The sequence below is a fragment of the Pavona decussata genome, unplaced genomic scaffold (assembly GCF_977016875.1).
Source record: "Pavona decussata unplaced genomic scaffold, jaPavDecu1.1 SCAFFOLD_329, whole genome shotgun sequence".
NCBI classification, from domain to species: Eukaryota; Metazoa; Cnidaria; class Anthozoa; order Scleractinia; family Agariciidae; genus Pavona; species Pavona decussata.
Window position 1 is genome coordinate 1,196,237 of NW_028145717.1, and position 12,662 is coordinate 1,208,898.

Consider the following 12,662-nt stretch of genomic DNA (forward strand, 5'->3'; position numbering starts at 1 on the left):
TCATCACAACCCAAGTACATGCAACCTGCTCTTAAACTTAGCTAAGAGAGTTTAAAGTATAAAAATGTAATATTCATTGGTTGTCCTGTTTTTTTCACTCTCACTTTATTAAAATCATAATGAGGCAAATCTTTGACAGTCAAATAAATATTAGCATTAGAAGGTATAAGAATTCCGTCTTACCGCCGTAATACTGAATGAAAAATTTCCACTTTTTTCTCCTTAAAAATCTGCAGAACCTGTTGGATCCTCTCACCAAGGTCATTGTTTTGGGAAATATGGAACAGAAGGTCACTCAGTTGGCATGTGTTGCTTTGTCATAGTTTCTGCGCCGAAAGTTGATGAATATCATTGATGCTTTCAGCATTGACTTCAGCCAGGTGTCAAAGTTCCCACCACGAAAGAATGTTGTGTAGAAAAAGAAATTAAAGCAACTTATCTCATCAAGTAGGTTCACCAGCATTCCATGAGAAGTTTTTCCTTTTGAGGTTTTTATAAAGTGTCCATTCTTAGACCTAGCATGTGACTGCTTGAAGGAATTTAAAGATGGTTCAATATTATATTTTTATTTCCTGAATCATTATTTTGTGTCTATTTTTATTACACGTTGAAAGTCCAGCAGCAACTGCAACTACAATTTAACAGGAAAATTGAAACCTTACAACACTGAAGAATATCTCTGACTTAAAGAAACATGGCTTGTTATGGTGAAAGAAATTTGGAAATGTACTGAATAGTCCTAAGCACAGGGTTGAAAAGTGTAGTTTTGAGAGTGCTCTTCTTCCACTAGTGTCATCAGGGTTCACTTGAGAATTTTCCTGGTTAGAGCTTTTTGCATAAGTTTCATGCCAGTTTTTGTTGTTGTCGTTGTTGTTGTTTCTTGGCATTAGTTTTTATGAACTTGAAAAAAGTAGTTAAAATAGTCCAGTTCTTTATTGTTGTTTAATTTCAATTCAGTTATTTATTTTGAACAATGGTGAGTTCAAGTAATTTGCTACTACAGCCTGTACCTTCATTGCCAGATGCACCTTTTTTCTGACATCACTCATGTTTGCTTTTGCTAAATATTTCTCGTAGTTGTTTATTGTATGTGGATGGCAACTGTACCCAAGTACCATACCAGACATCAAAGATGAATAACTTGCCCCACCAAATTTCAACTGCAATCCATTTGCTTTTTGCATAGGACAGTTTTTCTACCAATTAAATCAAAATGGCATACAGTTGTACATCTACTCTGTGAAGGAATTAGTTTAAGGCTTTCTCTTTGTATTCAAGATTGATAATAAAATCAGACTACTTGTATCTCCATCATAAGGAAAGGTGTTTGTCTCCTCATAGAAGAATTTCTATAATAAATAATTACATGTATAAATGGGATGCTATGGAAAAATATTAGTAATTATTATTGGTTGTGTCAAACAGAATGCAATAAGTAACAGGATTACTGGAAGTTTCCATTCAGTAAATGAGATATGGGTAATAGTACAATTTTTGTATAGAAGCTGGGTGTGTTCCATCCTTTTGCAACTTCTTCAGGGTTTATTCTAGAAATTTTGCAATGAAGGCCCTCCTTTGTAATTCTTTTGGGGACCTTTTTTTCTAGAAAGAGGGCCCAAGAATAGGGGCCCCATAAAAGATATTTGAACTTCTTTGTACAGTCTATTCTGAAGCAGCCCAGTAAAGCCCAGAAAAAGAACGCAGAAACAAACACAAAGGAAACAAATTGCAAAAATCTTGCAAAGCCACGCTCTAGAATAAACCCTGCTCTTTACTAATAGTTAAGTACACGGCAATCTTATATCATTTACAGTGAGAAATCACAAGTTTACTTCTACTTTTATTTATAATCATTGTTATTTGTTACAGGTTCATTCTGACAGTGTAGACCTGATTTCTAAAGAAGCTAAGGCTGTGCAGTATAGCAACTACCCGTGTCCTTTGCAGACTTGTCCTTTTCGTTGTTGGTGTTTCCTTTTCCTCATTAAAGATTGCGTGGAAGATGTCGTCAAAAAGCTCAGGAGCATGGCTTTCGCAAAATTTCTTCATTTCATCTGGACTGTAGAGGTGTTGTCCACCTTGTGAATAGTGCTGGACTGATGATATGTGGAACTGCTGCACAAGGGTGCTAAATGTTGTGTCTCCTTAATAAATGTCAAAATGTAAAGCAATATTTTATTTCCATATTCAAAGGCAAATGTTTCTTTCAAATCTGTTAATTTTTCTTTGTAACAATTTTACATTTTACTGGTAGCAGTCAAATGTTGTGGGGTAATGTTGTTATCCATTCTTCTCATTATTTCATTAAACAGAATCAGGTGTTATTATTTTTGATGACCGTTTTGATAAGTAACCTATAGAAATATTATTACTTTGGGAGGGTGGCTGTGTATCATCCCATTAGGACCATTTCATTTGAAGGGTGATGTTTACTGCTCACTTTTTCGTATTTAATGGCCTTAATTTTTTCACTTCATAGGCAGTTTGACTAGTGCCATTAGCATGGCATGATAGTAATAAATAGGTTACCTTTAATTTTCTTTTGAAGCATGGTGTTTTCCTCTTTCAATTCACTGTTCATTTCTTGTTGCTTTATTTGAAGTGCCATTAAAGAGGCGTTGTGATGAGTAATTTCTGTCAGGAAACAATCCTTTCAGTGTTTAATGGTGTTATTGGTTGCTCCTTTTCATATTAGTACATATTTCATTTATATTTCACATGAATAACAACCATTGCTATTCCCAGTAATAATTTCATTTTAAAATCTTGTAACATTTTAGTCCTTGGAAATAATTTTTTGTTCATTCTTAGTTTATAGTTGTATCTAGATTGTTACCTCTGAAAAGCCCCTTGAGGGGAGGGGTTAAAAAAATACATGTGTACATAATGCTGAACTTTCATACTGGAGAGAGTAAAATAATGCGTGTGTGTTTGTGTGGGGTTCAAACACTAAACAAGCTAGGCCTGCCTCAATTGACCAAGTAAGAACAAAGAACAAGATTCACACCAAGGAAACTTTGAACATTTGCTTTTTTCTCCCCATTGCACATACTATTTTTTGCTTTCTTTGGTGTTAAGCGACATAACATGTAGTGACTTAAGTGGGCCATATTTACTTTGAACACCTACCTTCCAGTTGCTTTTGTAGCAGTTAAGAAAAACCACTTTCTGTGGTATCAAGAGTTACTAGGTTTTCTTTTCCTTTTCTCTTCAAGAGGGACCAGGAGGTGTCTCCCCCTACACCTATTAGAAGAATGTAATTCTGAAAGGGTGAGGGGAAGACCCTTCTTATGAAAATTAAAGCCCTTTGTTTTATTCCATTTCTCATGCCTTTTTGGGAGGGATGTATCTCCTCTGCTGACAAATCCTCTCGTTTCTATCTGCGAGGTGTAGATGTTCCTCGCAGATGAGAGTTCCAGTGCGGCTTTCAAAAAAATCAAAAACTGAAAACAACCGGTGGGGGCATTTTACAAGAGTACCTTTGCAGGCACCACTACGACAGGGATAACAACAATTCGACTTGTTGAAGTAGTGTTAGTCTGAACGTCGTATCGCATATTGCTTTTTGCACAACACAACTTCGTGTAAAAACCTACAGGCTCGTGCGTTTTCCTTGGAAACAATGGACAAATTTACCCAACAATCACTGGCGCCAGATGTCTGCGCATTTTTTCTCAGTGTTCTTGGGGCCTTCAGACATTGCATGACTAATTGATTATTGTTTTTTTTTTACGCAAACGGAAACTCCATGACGACTGCAAAACGGTGACTTGAGCAATCACTCGGTACACAGATAAATAGTCAACACACTTTAATAAGCCTCCAGAAATTAAGTTAAAAGGCAAATAAAGTCAAAACCTCGAAAAATTGCATTTTTAAACGTCGAAGGACACAAATACATGAAAACTTGCATATTACAGTTAAAAATAAGGCTTACAATAAAAGTGGCCGCATTGCTAAAAACATTAAGTTCTCAAAGTTCAGCCTTCAATACTCACAAAATCCAAAAACTTGCAAAGAAGAAGCCTCCGCTTATCCTCTGTGAGCATCAGAACAAACTTTCAACTTCAAAAACCTTTTGCAAATTTTCATAGAAACGAAAAAAAAGTCATATTTGATATGTTGCACGAAAGGTGTTTATCCGTGACATTTCTCTTTTCTGACCTTAAAAAGTGAGCGTAGACCTTAAGAAATGCAAAAATCCGTGCTTGCTTTGAACAAGATAGATGCGTTAAGTCCTCTAAATTGGCCACAAATGTCGGTGGTTTAGAACTACAAATATTAAACCGATGTTTTCACGAAATCCTCCACAGCTTGCTCGGAAGATGGCGGACTATAATGTAGAATTCTGAAGTTCTGGGAACGAGGACAGCGGCGTAACGGCCTTTCGAATGACCTGTATTATTTTGATTCGTCGTCCGCCATTTTGAAAATCGAATGGCGGGAAGAAGGCCGGAATCTATTGCGCATGCCCAGCGGTTTTTGCGCTCTGTCAAACAAATATCAACTAATTGGCAAGATTTGTCTCTGAATTTTTACAATTACATAAACAAAAAATATGAACAACAGGGGATTCCCCGAACATCAAGTATTGAAATATGTAGTTCAAATTCTTTGTCCAGCTGAGAGTCCAAAAGTTGGTGTTATTTCCATTTGGTACATGTAGGTTGAAATTAACTTTGCGGCATTTATTGCTGATAATAAAAGTTTCCACTGCTACTGGGATCTTGCTGGCTTTGTGGCATATAGAACTGTGTATACACACCCTCAGCTTCCGGAGGTCTCACTTGTATTGGGTTTTGATAGAATAAATTATTATTCACAGGTGCCCGTGCTGCAGGTTGCTGCAATGCTTGTGAGAGCATCTCAATTGATTGACAAACCCCTGCACCCAGATCGGTCATAGCTTTACTAACACTTTCAATACTTCGGGAAAAACTTGCTGTGGATTCCCGCATGGCCTCAGCTAGGTCCTTCCGAAATAGGGCATCTTCTTTAGCTTCTTTAATAAGTAACTCATCCCTCTGGGCTGCAGACAGAGTTTTTTGCAAATGCTTCCGTTTATTGTCAATAAGTTTGGGCACACAGCTACCTTTCCGTTTCTTGGTTTGAGCCACACCGTCAATTTCATTACTACTATCATCTCTACAGCCTAGCTCACTTGAACTTGCAGACGAACCTGCAGTTTCCGAATCCAAACTAACTTCATCATCTTCTGGGTGACTTCGAGCAGCTTCATTGTCTTCCACAAAATCATCTCCTCCCACACCATAAGAAAGGGGCTCTGTGCAAGCAGAACCACCCCACAGTGTTATCAGTTTATCGTAGAATTCGTAAACAATTTTCCCACTACCACTCCTGCTACCAGAAACTACAGCTTTAGAGAAATTTTGTCTGATTTCTTTCACTTTTTCCATCACTCTCTTCTGACCTTTTGTTATCAAATCCTTCGACTCTTTTGCACGATTCTTGGCTTTGGTTTTCTCTTCCTCGTTAAGCCTGTCGAAATTTTCCGGCAAAGGTATACCTGTCACAGGACCAAACAGAGCTACATCATCCTCATAAAGTTTTGCCATCTCCACTCGCAGCTCTTGGTACTGGATTTGCTTGTCGGCGTCGAAGTCAAGGCTTCTGTATTCCATTTTTGATTTGTATTGAAGCAAACAGTCGATCAACTGGCTTATCATTTCGGTATCCCAGCGAAATCGCTTTGAATTCGAACTCATTTGTACTTCACACGGTCCTTCACACAACGACGCCATGTTGAACACGTGAGATCGCGGGAGCCGCGTTCCGACTTGTCAGCGACCTTACAAGCCATGCGCAGTTAAAAATGTTTCGTCACAGACACGTCCCGGTATCCGGGCTGGAGTGTTCATATGGGAAACATTTCCAGCCCGGTTACCGAGATCTCGGTCGCAAAAACCGAGATCTCGGTAACCGGGCCAGCCCGCCTTCTCATATGAACACATCGACATTTTCGTAAAGAAAAGAGTGGAGAGGCGAGATCTCGGAAACCGAGCCAGCCCGGTCGACCGGGCTCATATGAAGAGGCCCTTAACTGGGCTCTAAGTTGACGTTGTGTGACTGCGTGACGCGCGGTAGTGGGGGGGTGGCTACAACAGTTGCTTGCGTGTAGTTGTTAGAGTCTTAATACACTTTACACTTCAGATATGTTTTGAAAAAAAGGAAAAAATTGTTTCTTTTGGTTATCTGCAAGATCTATTTTTGCAGTACAAACCAATTAACATGGTTCTTTGAATTGACATATGTGTCAATAAGAGTCGTCTTATCAAGCAGTATTTAAAATTGATCCAAATATGAGCTTTGAGCGAGCTATGGAAAGCACTTGTTCCTTTTTAGCGATTGTGGGGCGCCAATGTGGTTATGAACGAAGAGATAGAAAGAAATCAATAGAATGTGTTCCATTACTGAGCCGTGACAGGGATGTCACAGGCCACAAGTCAAAATTTCAAGTGGGTTTTACGACATAGATACTGAAATGGAACTTACACTAGCGAGAGCAGGAATGTTTTCTCTTCCTCAACTAATAATTATTGAGCAATTCGCAATCTGCCCATCACACTGATTATCACTTGGCATCGGATGGAAGCGGTCATCTGACAGATGCAAACTACCTTCGATTTTGTCCAATCAAAGTGAAGACATCGGGGAGAAACCAAAAGCAGAGAGAGGCCTAAGCAAAGCGTGTGCACAGGCGATATTCAACGAGTGTGGAGTTATGCTAGCTTTAGATTCAGGTGCGTAGTCACTTATAAAAAAGTTTGTTTGCCTGAATTTTTAAATATTTTAAACGTTACCGATTGCAGTAACAATACAAATGATCACTATTTTTCAACCACACACGGCACGAAATGGACAAGTCTAGAAAACCCCGAGAAGTAAACACTATAATCAAATTAAGGGAAAATTTATCTTTTGTTTTAAGCTTTAATTAACATAAATTGATTCGATTAGTTTTCACGAAACAAAAAAGTGATGTTCCTTTTGGGTGGGCGAGAGGGATCGTAAACGAGACACGAAAGGGGAATAATAATTATGTTATCTTGTCATAGGGGTCTGCCCAAACTACACGCATTTGCTGCATCACCTGGGGATGGAGAGTATGAAGTCTTCTGAGGATACCGAAGTTGTCTTGCGGATTAAAGATATGTCTTTGGTAAAAATATCAAAGTCGCTAGCACCAAAGCAATTCAGCAGTCATAAGGCAGCTGTGCGGTTTGAATTTAACAAAGCAACAATACCTATCTGCCCGTCTGTCTGTACGTTTGTCTGTACATGTCGCTCTGTTACATGTAATTTTTAAAGACTTATATTACTGCTATTTACATAAGACTGTCATGTAAAAAAGTGTGAACTTATGGAAGGCGTTCATTTATTCATTCGTTTTCTGTCTTCGGAACATACCACTCGCAAAACTTGACGTTGCTCAGGTAGCAGAGGTCCCCAATGTCACACAATGTCACAGCGTTTATTCATTCATTCATTTTCTGTCTTCTGAACATACCACTCGCAAAACTTGACGTTGCTCAGGTAGCAGAGGTCCCCAATGTCACAGAATGCCATTCAAGTCCAAAGAGGGGCAATTTCTCAAGGTAAAGCCACGGGTCCAACCTCTATGGAAGACGCTCAGAAGTACTCTAACTCTGAAAAGGAGTCAGTTGCTGATGAATCACATAGCCTTCTTTTCTCATGTCCCGAGGAAGGATGCATTAAGACATCGACGTTTTTCTGCTTCACAGCATTACCTGGATTGTGGCAGACACGAACGCGCTTTTGAGCACGAGACTCTTCTTGACAGAGCAGTGTATGGATATGCACAAAGGCTCCAAGAGCAGTCTGGTGGTGTACCACACATGCAGGAAGTTGCGAACAGTAGAAACGTCTCCTTAAGATCAACCGTGTTTGCCAGTGGGATAAAAGTCTAGTCAAGTTCTCCAAACTAGATCCACAGAAAATCAGAAGGAGTACTCGTCCAGCAAATTTCTCATTGGTGAGACAACCGGCCAAAAGGTAGACGCAGTGTCAGTTGATGACTGCGAGAGCCAGCAATAGGATTCGTATATTTTCCAGTTTTGAGTTTCTAACAAGTCAGCAGTTTTCAAGTTTCTTTTCTAGACTAGCCTCACTTGAAGAAAGGGTAACCGATAGCGAAATCGAAGACGACCAATTAAAACGAGGAAGCCTATAGCGTAGGTAAGAGGTCAAATCAGTTCTAGATGTTGCACTCGTGCACCCAATCTGCTTTGACAATCATAACCTTTGCGAACTTATTGCAAACTCAAAGTTGTCGAAATTTGCCATTCAAATGCTTAGGGACTTCTGTGAGCACTTTGATATCCCAACAGCCGACATTACAGTAAGAAAGAAAGCACCATACGTTCAGAGAATTGTCGCCTTTGGTAAGAAGTGTACTTTTCAGGAGTGATCTTTTCTTTTTAGCTAACTGAACTGTTAGTAATTCAAGTGTAATCAATCACAGATAGCCATTGACATGTAACTCTATTTAGTGCCCTACGATTGAAAAGCGTTTGTTTAAGGTATTTTTCGTTTTCACGGTGTACTTTATGTTACGGCAGAGGACGACCACAGGACAACAAGACAATCGTAAGCCACTCCCTAGGCCTCCTATTAAAATAGTCGAAGTTGCACCACCTATACTCGAGCACGTGAAGTTAGCTTTCTGAATGGCACCAGTTATTGCCTTTTTATCAATAAGGACATGAGGCAAAGTTAAAGGATTGCCTCATTTTTATAACTACTTCTGCCACAATTTTAGACGGAAGAAAAAACGTCCTGTGCGACGCGGTTGTTAGTGTAAACTATGGTTGTTTCATCGCATCAGTGAAATCATTAGAGTATACATAACGTTACCTGGAAGAGGTGGTTAGACTGTTAACTTGAGTAATAAAACAGTACGTGACTGCAGTAAAGTCGTAGTTCACCGAGTGTAAGTACCACGAAACGCTCTGTTTGAAGCAGAAGGTTGCAGATGGAATAACCACGGAACATCTGTCCCCCTCCCCCAGGGAACAACGTCACTCAATTGATACATTGTTTTCTAATCATATCAAGAAATGATAGACGATTTAATTTTAAAAGATTCATTTTTTGACACTATCCATAAAGAAAAGTAAGGTTTTTTACTTACCATTTCTTATTTTTTGTTTAAAAATTGTCACGGCAGGCTTGCCCCTATAGTGCGGTCCGGTATGTCCGAAAAATCGCTCCCGTAGGACTTTTGTGCCGAAATCAATTGTCTCGCTGTTTTGGACTAATTGTAAGTCGAATAATAAGAATTCGATGGGGTTCAAATTTTCCGACCCCGTCTTCGCATGTTTCTTGCTACTTAATTTATGCTAATTAGATGCAAAAAACGGTTTTGCGAATATCTTTGCTCTAACTCAAGATATATCGACGAAACTTGACGCGAATCTTGATCTTGATGACGTACATCGTATGACTTAAATTGGTTACCATGGCAACCAGCGATGACGTCAGGATTAACTACCTGCTATTTTGGTGGCTGCCATCTTGGATCCGCCATTTTGGATTTTCGAACTCTCATTTTTCTAAAGCAAAACAGTGCATTTTTGATAAACTTTAACCAACAAATGATTTTCATTACGAGCGATGTCCCGTTAAGTGCTAGCCTCCCACGCAGTCGTTTTTACGGCTCTCGTATAATACGAGTCCCCTAAAAACGACTGCGTGGGAGGCTAGTTAAGTGCAGAACTTTGTTTGTTTTCCTTTTTTTGTTCAACGCATGTACTCTTTCAGTTTTCTCATACAAAAATATCATTGACCTTCGTTAGTCCCATAGTAACAACGCAGACGCCATTCGTCTTCTTTCTGTTATGTATACACTTGATTGCAAAAACGTTGACACCTAAAAAGCATAAACCGTGAACGATGAGACCCAGTGGCTTTATGGGTATAAGTGTACTAAATTTATTTGCATAATATTCTGTTCTCGATCGACGGTTGATGACCGAAATTAGATGCACGTGGTGAATGATGGAAGCTGTCCAAGCTTTCCTTAAAGTGTCCAAGTTGGCCAATAAGGGCCAGTTTGAGTGATATACAATTCGCGATTTGCCTGAGTTCAAAACAGGTAGTGAACTTAAGCAATATTTGGTAGAAAACTATTCGGAAGAATTAAGTCAGCACTGTACTTTTTATTGCAAAGAATGAGAATGGTAAATTATTGATTATGGAACTGAGGTTGTTGTTTAAACACTACCCTCAAATCCGTTGGGTCTCATCGTTCAAAGGTTTATGCTTTTTAGGTGTCAACATTTTTGCAATCGAGTGTAATACTAATGTACAGTTCCGTTAAAAGTGTTCGTGCATAAAATGTGACTAAAGTTCTTATACACTAAGAGCATCAGCATCCTCTTCCTCGTCATCAACTCGTGTGTCATCTGTGAATGGATTTGCACAGTTTTTTCCAGAGCATTTACAAAGAGGAGTGCATGGAATTCCGTTTTTGAAACAGCCACAGCGTCCTTTGCAGTCTGACTTGCAGCCGCATTTGGTAAGCTCAATAACAGCTTGGGGTGCAGGGAGAGACAGGCACATAACGGGAACGTATGCTCCTTGGTGTTCACGCCAGCCATTCTCTTTAATGGGAGGAAGATCTGGGCAGCTGGTGGTATAGGATTTGTCACGCATGGCCATGAAGTTTGCGCGCGTGAGGTGTGGGAGTAAGGAAGTACGCGTTGGAGGCAGCATCTCATCTTCCAAGTTTCTGGATCGAAAAAGCTCCCATCGAAGTTCAGGAAGGGTGGTAGGTCCCGCTTTACAGTACACTTGGCAGACAAATTTCTCTAGGTCTTTAACTTGAGTCGGCAGCTCTCCGTTGGCTAACTGGTTTTGGATGAGAACCTCACCAAGCTTTCTGAAACGGTCGATCGCGGGATGGTCGTCATCGAGTGCCATGTAAGCTTTTACCCAGGTCTTCTTCGTGATACCAACAAACTTCCCTCCCCAGTCGGCTCCGGTGAAGTGGTGCAATCCAATCAGACCGTGACACTTGTGTATTCCAATCGCTAGGTTTTGCTGAATAACATCAATCTCTCTGTAGTTTGCGCCCTTGCCTGTTAGTCACATTTTATGTACGAACACTTTTAACGGAACTGTACATTAGTATTATGTACAGTACTTGTTTAACCCTGTACTTGTTTATTTTCTGTTTACGTTGTCATGTTCTGTTTATAGTTTTATTTTAGAAGGCGAAGTCTAATAAAATAAAAATAAAATAAAATAAAATAAAAAAATTATACATCACAGAAAGAAGACGAATAGCGTGTGCGTTGTTACTATGGGACTAACGAAGGTCAATAATATTTTGGTATGAGAAAACTGAAAGAGTACATGCGTTTAACAAAAAAAAAGGAAAATAAAGAAAGTTCTGCTCTTAACTGGACATCGCTCGTAATGGAAATCATTTGTTAGTTAAAGTTTCTCAAAAATGCACTGTTTTGCTTTAGAAAAATGAGAGTTCGAAAATCCAAGATGGCGGATCCAAGATGGCAGCCACCGAAAAAGCAGGTAGTTAATGCTGACGTCATCGCTGGTTGCCATGGTAGTCAATTTAAGTTATACGATGTACGTCATAAAGATCAAGATTCGTGTCAAGTTTCGTCGATGTATCTTGAGTTAGAGCAAAGATATTCGTAAAACCGTTTTTTGCATCCAATTAGCATAAAGTAAATCCTTAAGTAGCCAGAAACACGGGAAGACGGGGTCGGAAAATTTGAACCCCATCGGATTCTTATTATTCAGCCCAAAATTAATGCAAAACAGCGAAAAAATCAATTTCGGCACGAAAGTCCTACGGGATTACACGCCGTACCGCACTACTACTACACCCCGCTGCGTTGAGATTTGTTTGGTCACGCAACATACAAGTATCAACCGTCGACCAAACTCAAGGCTATTCCACTTGTTTTCCACTGCTTTGGGGTTGATCATTTCAAATTTCTTCGACGTCGATGACTTATAATCCAGAAAATGTTACAATACAAATATTTGGTTTAATCAAAGAAAGAGATCTTGTGAAGATATGTCTTCGTCAGGTTTTGGGCTTGCCGGTGAATTTGTGCGTGACTTGCTTGAACCTCAGAAATGACCGACGATATTTTGATAGCACTTCGAAAGTCAATTGCGGGTATTTATTGTGATAGGTAAGTTATTTTGTTGTTTAATCGTTTTTATTTGGTCGTCCATAAGACGCAGTGACAAGAAAACTGAAACTCGTTCGGACGCGAAGACCCCGTAAAGACCATAAACTGTAATTTTAAAACAACGTGATTATTTACAAACCTCTGAAAATTTCCCAAAACTCGAAGGACTCATGCGGGGCGTAAAAGTTAAAACCCATTCCTGTTTTTACACATGTTTTAGTACTATTCTTAGACAACTCACAGCTCGAATGCTGGAGCAATTCGTCACTGGGCACATGGAAAATAATTTGATCGCAACTTGGTGGTAAAATTATTTTTTTGTCAGCTTGAAAAAATGCGTGTCTTGAGTGGGATTGTTTCCGTTTTAAGAGATCGCTAAGGAAGCCGATTTGACCTCAGATGAAGTGTAAACACTTCCCAAATCAGTACATTAGAGTCAATATAACGAACCGC

At 39.4% G+C, this 12,662-nt stretch overlaps 2 protein-coding genes and 1 pseudogene across 2 annotated transcripts in view; all 3 read right to left on the reverse strand.

The window, feature by feature from the left end:
- Nucleotides 1-12,662, reverse strand: part of LOC146453607 (uncharacterized) — a 36,165-nt gene that overhangs the window by 6,679 nt on the left and 16,824 nt on the right. The gene's annotated exons all lie outside the window — the stretch shown is intronic.
- LOC146453608 (uncharacterized) lies at nucleotides 630-2,148 on the reverse strand (annotated as a pseudogene).
- On the reverse strand, nucleotides 4,689-5,726 carry LOC146453609 (uncharacterized). The gene has a single exon (XM_085096485.1). It carries the CDS (start codon nucleotides 5,724-5,726, stop codon nucleotides 4,689-4,691), a length of 1,038 nt encoding a protein of 345 aa, XP_084952611.1.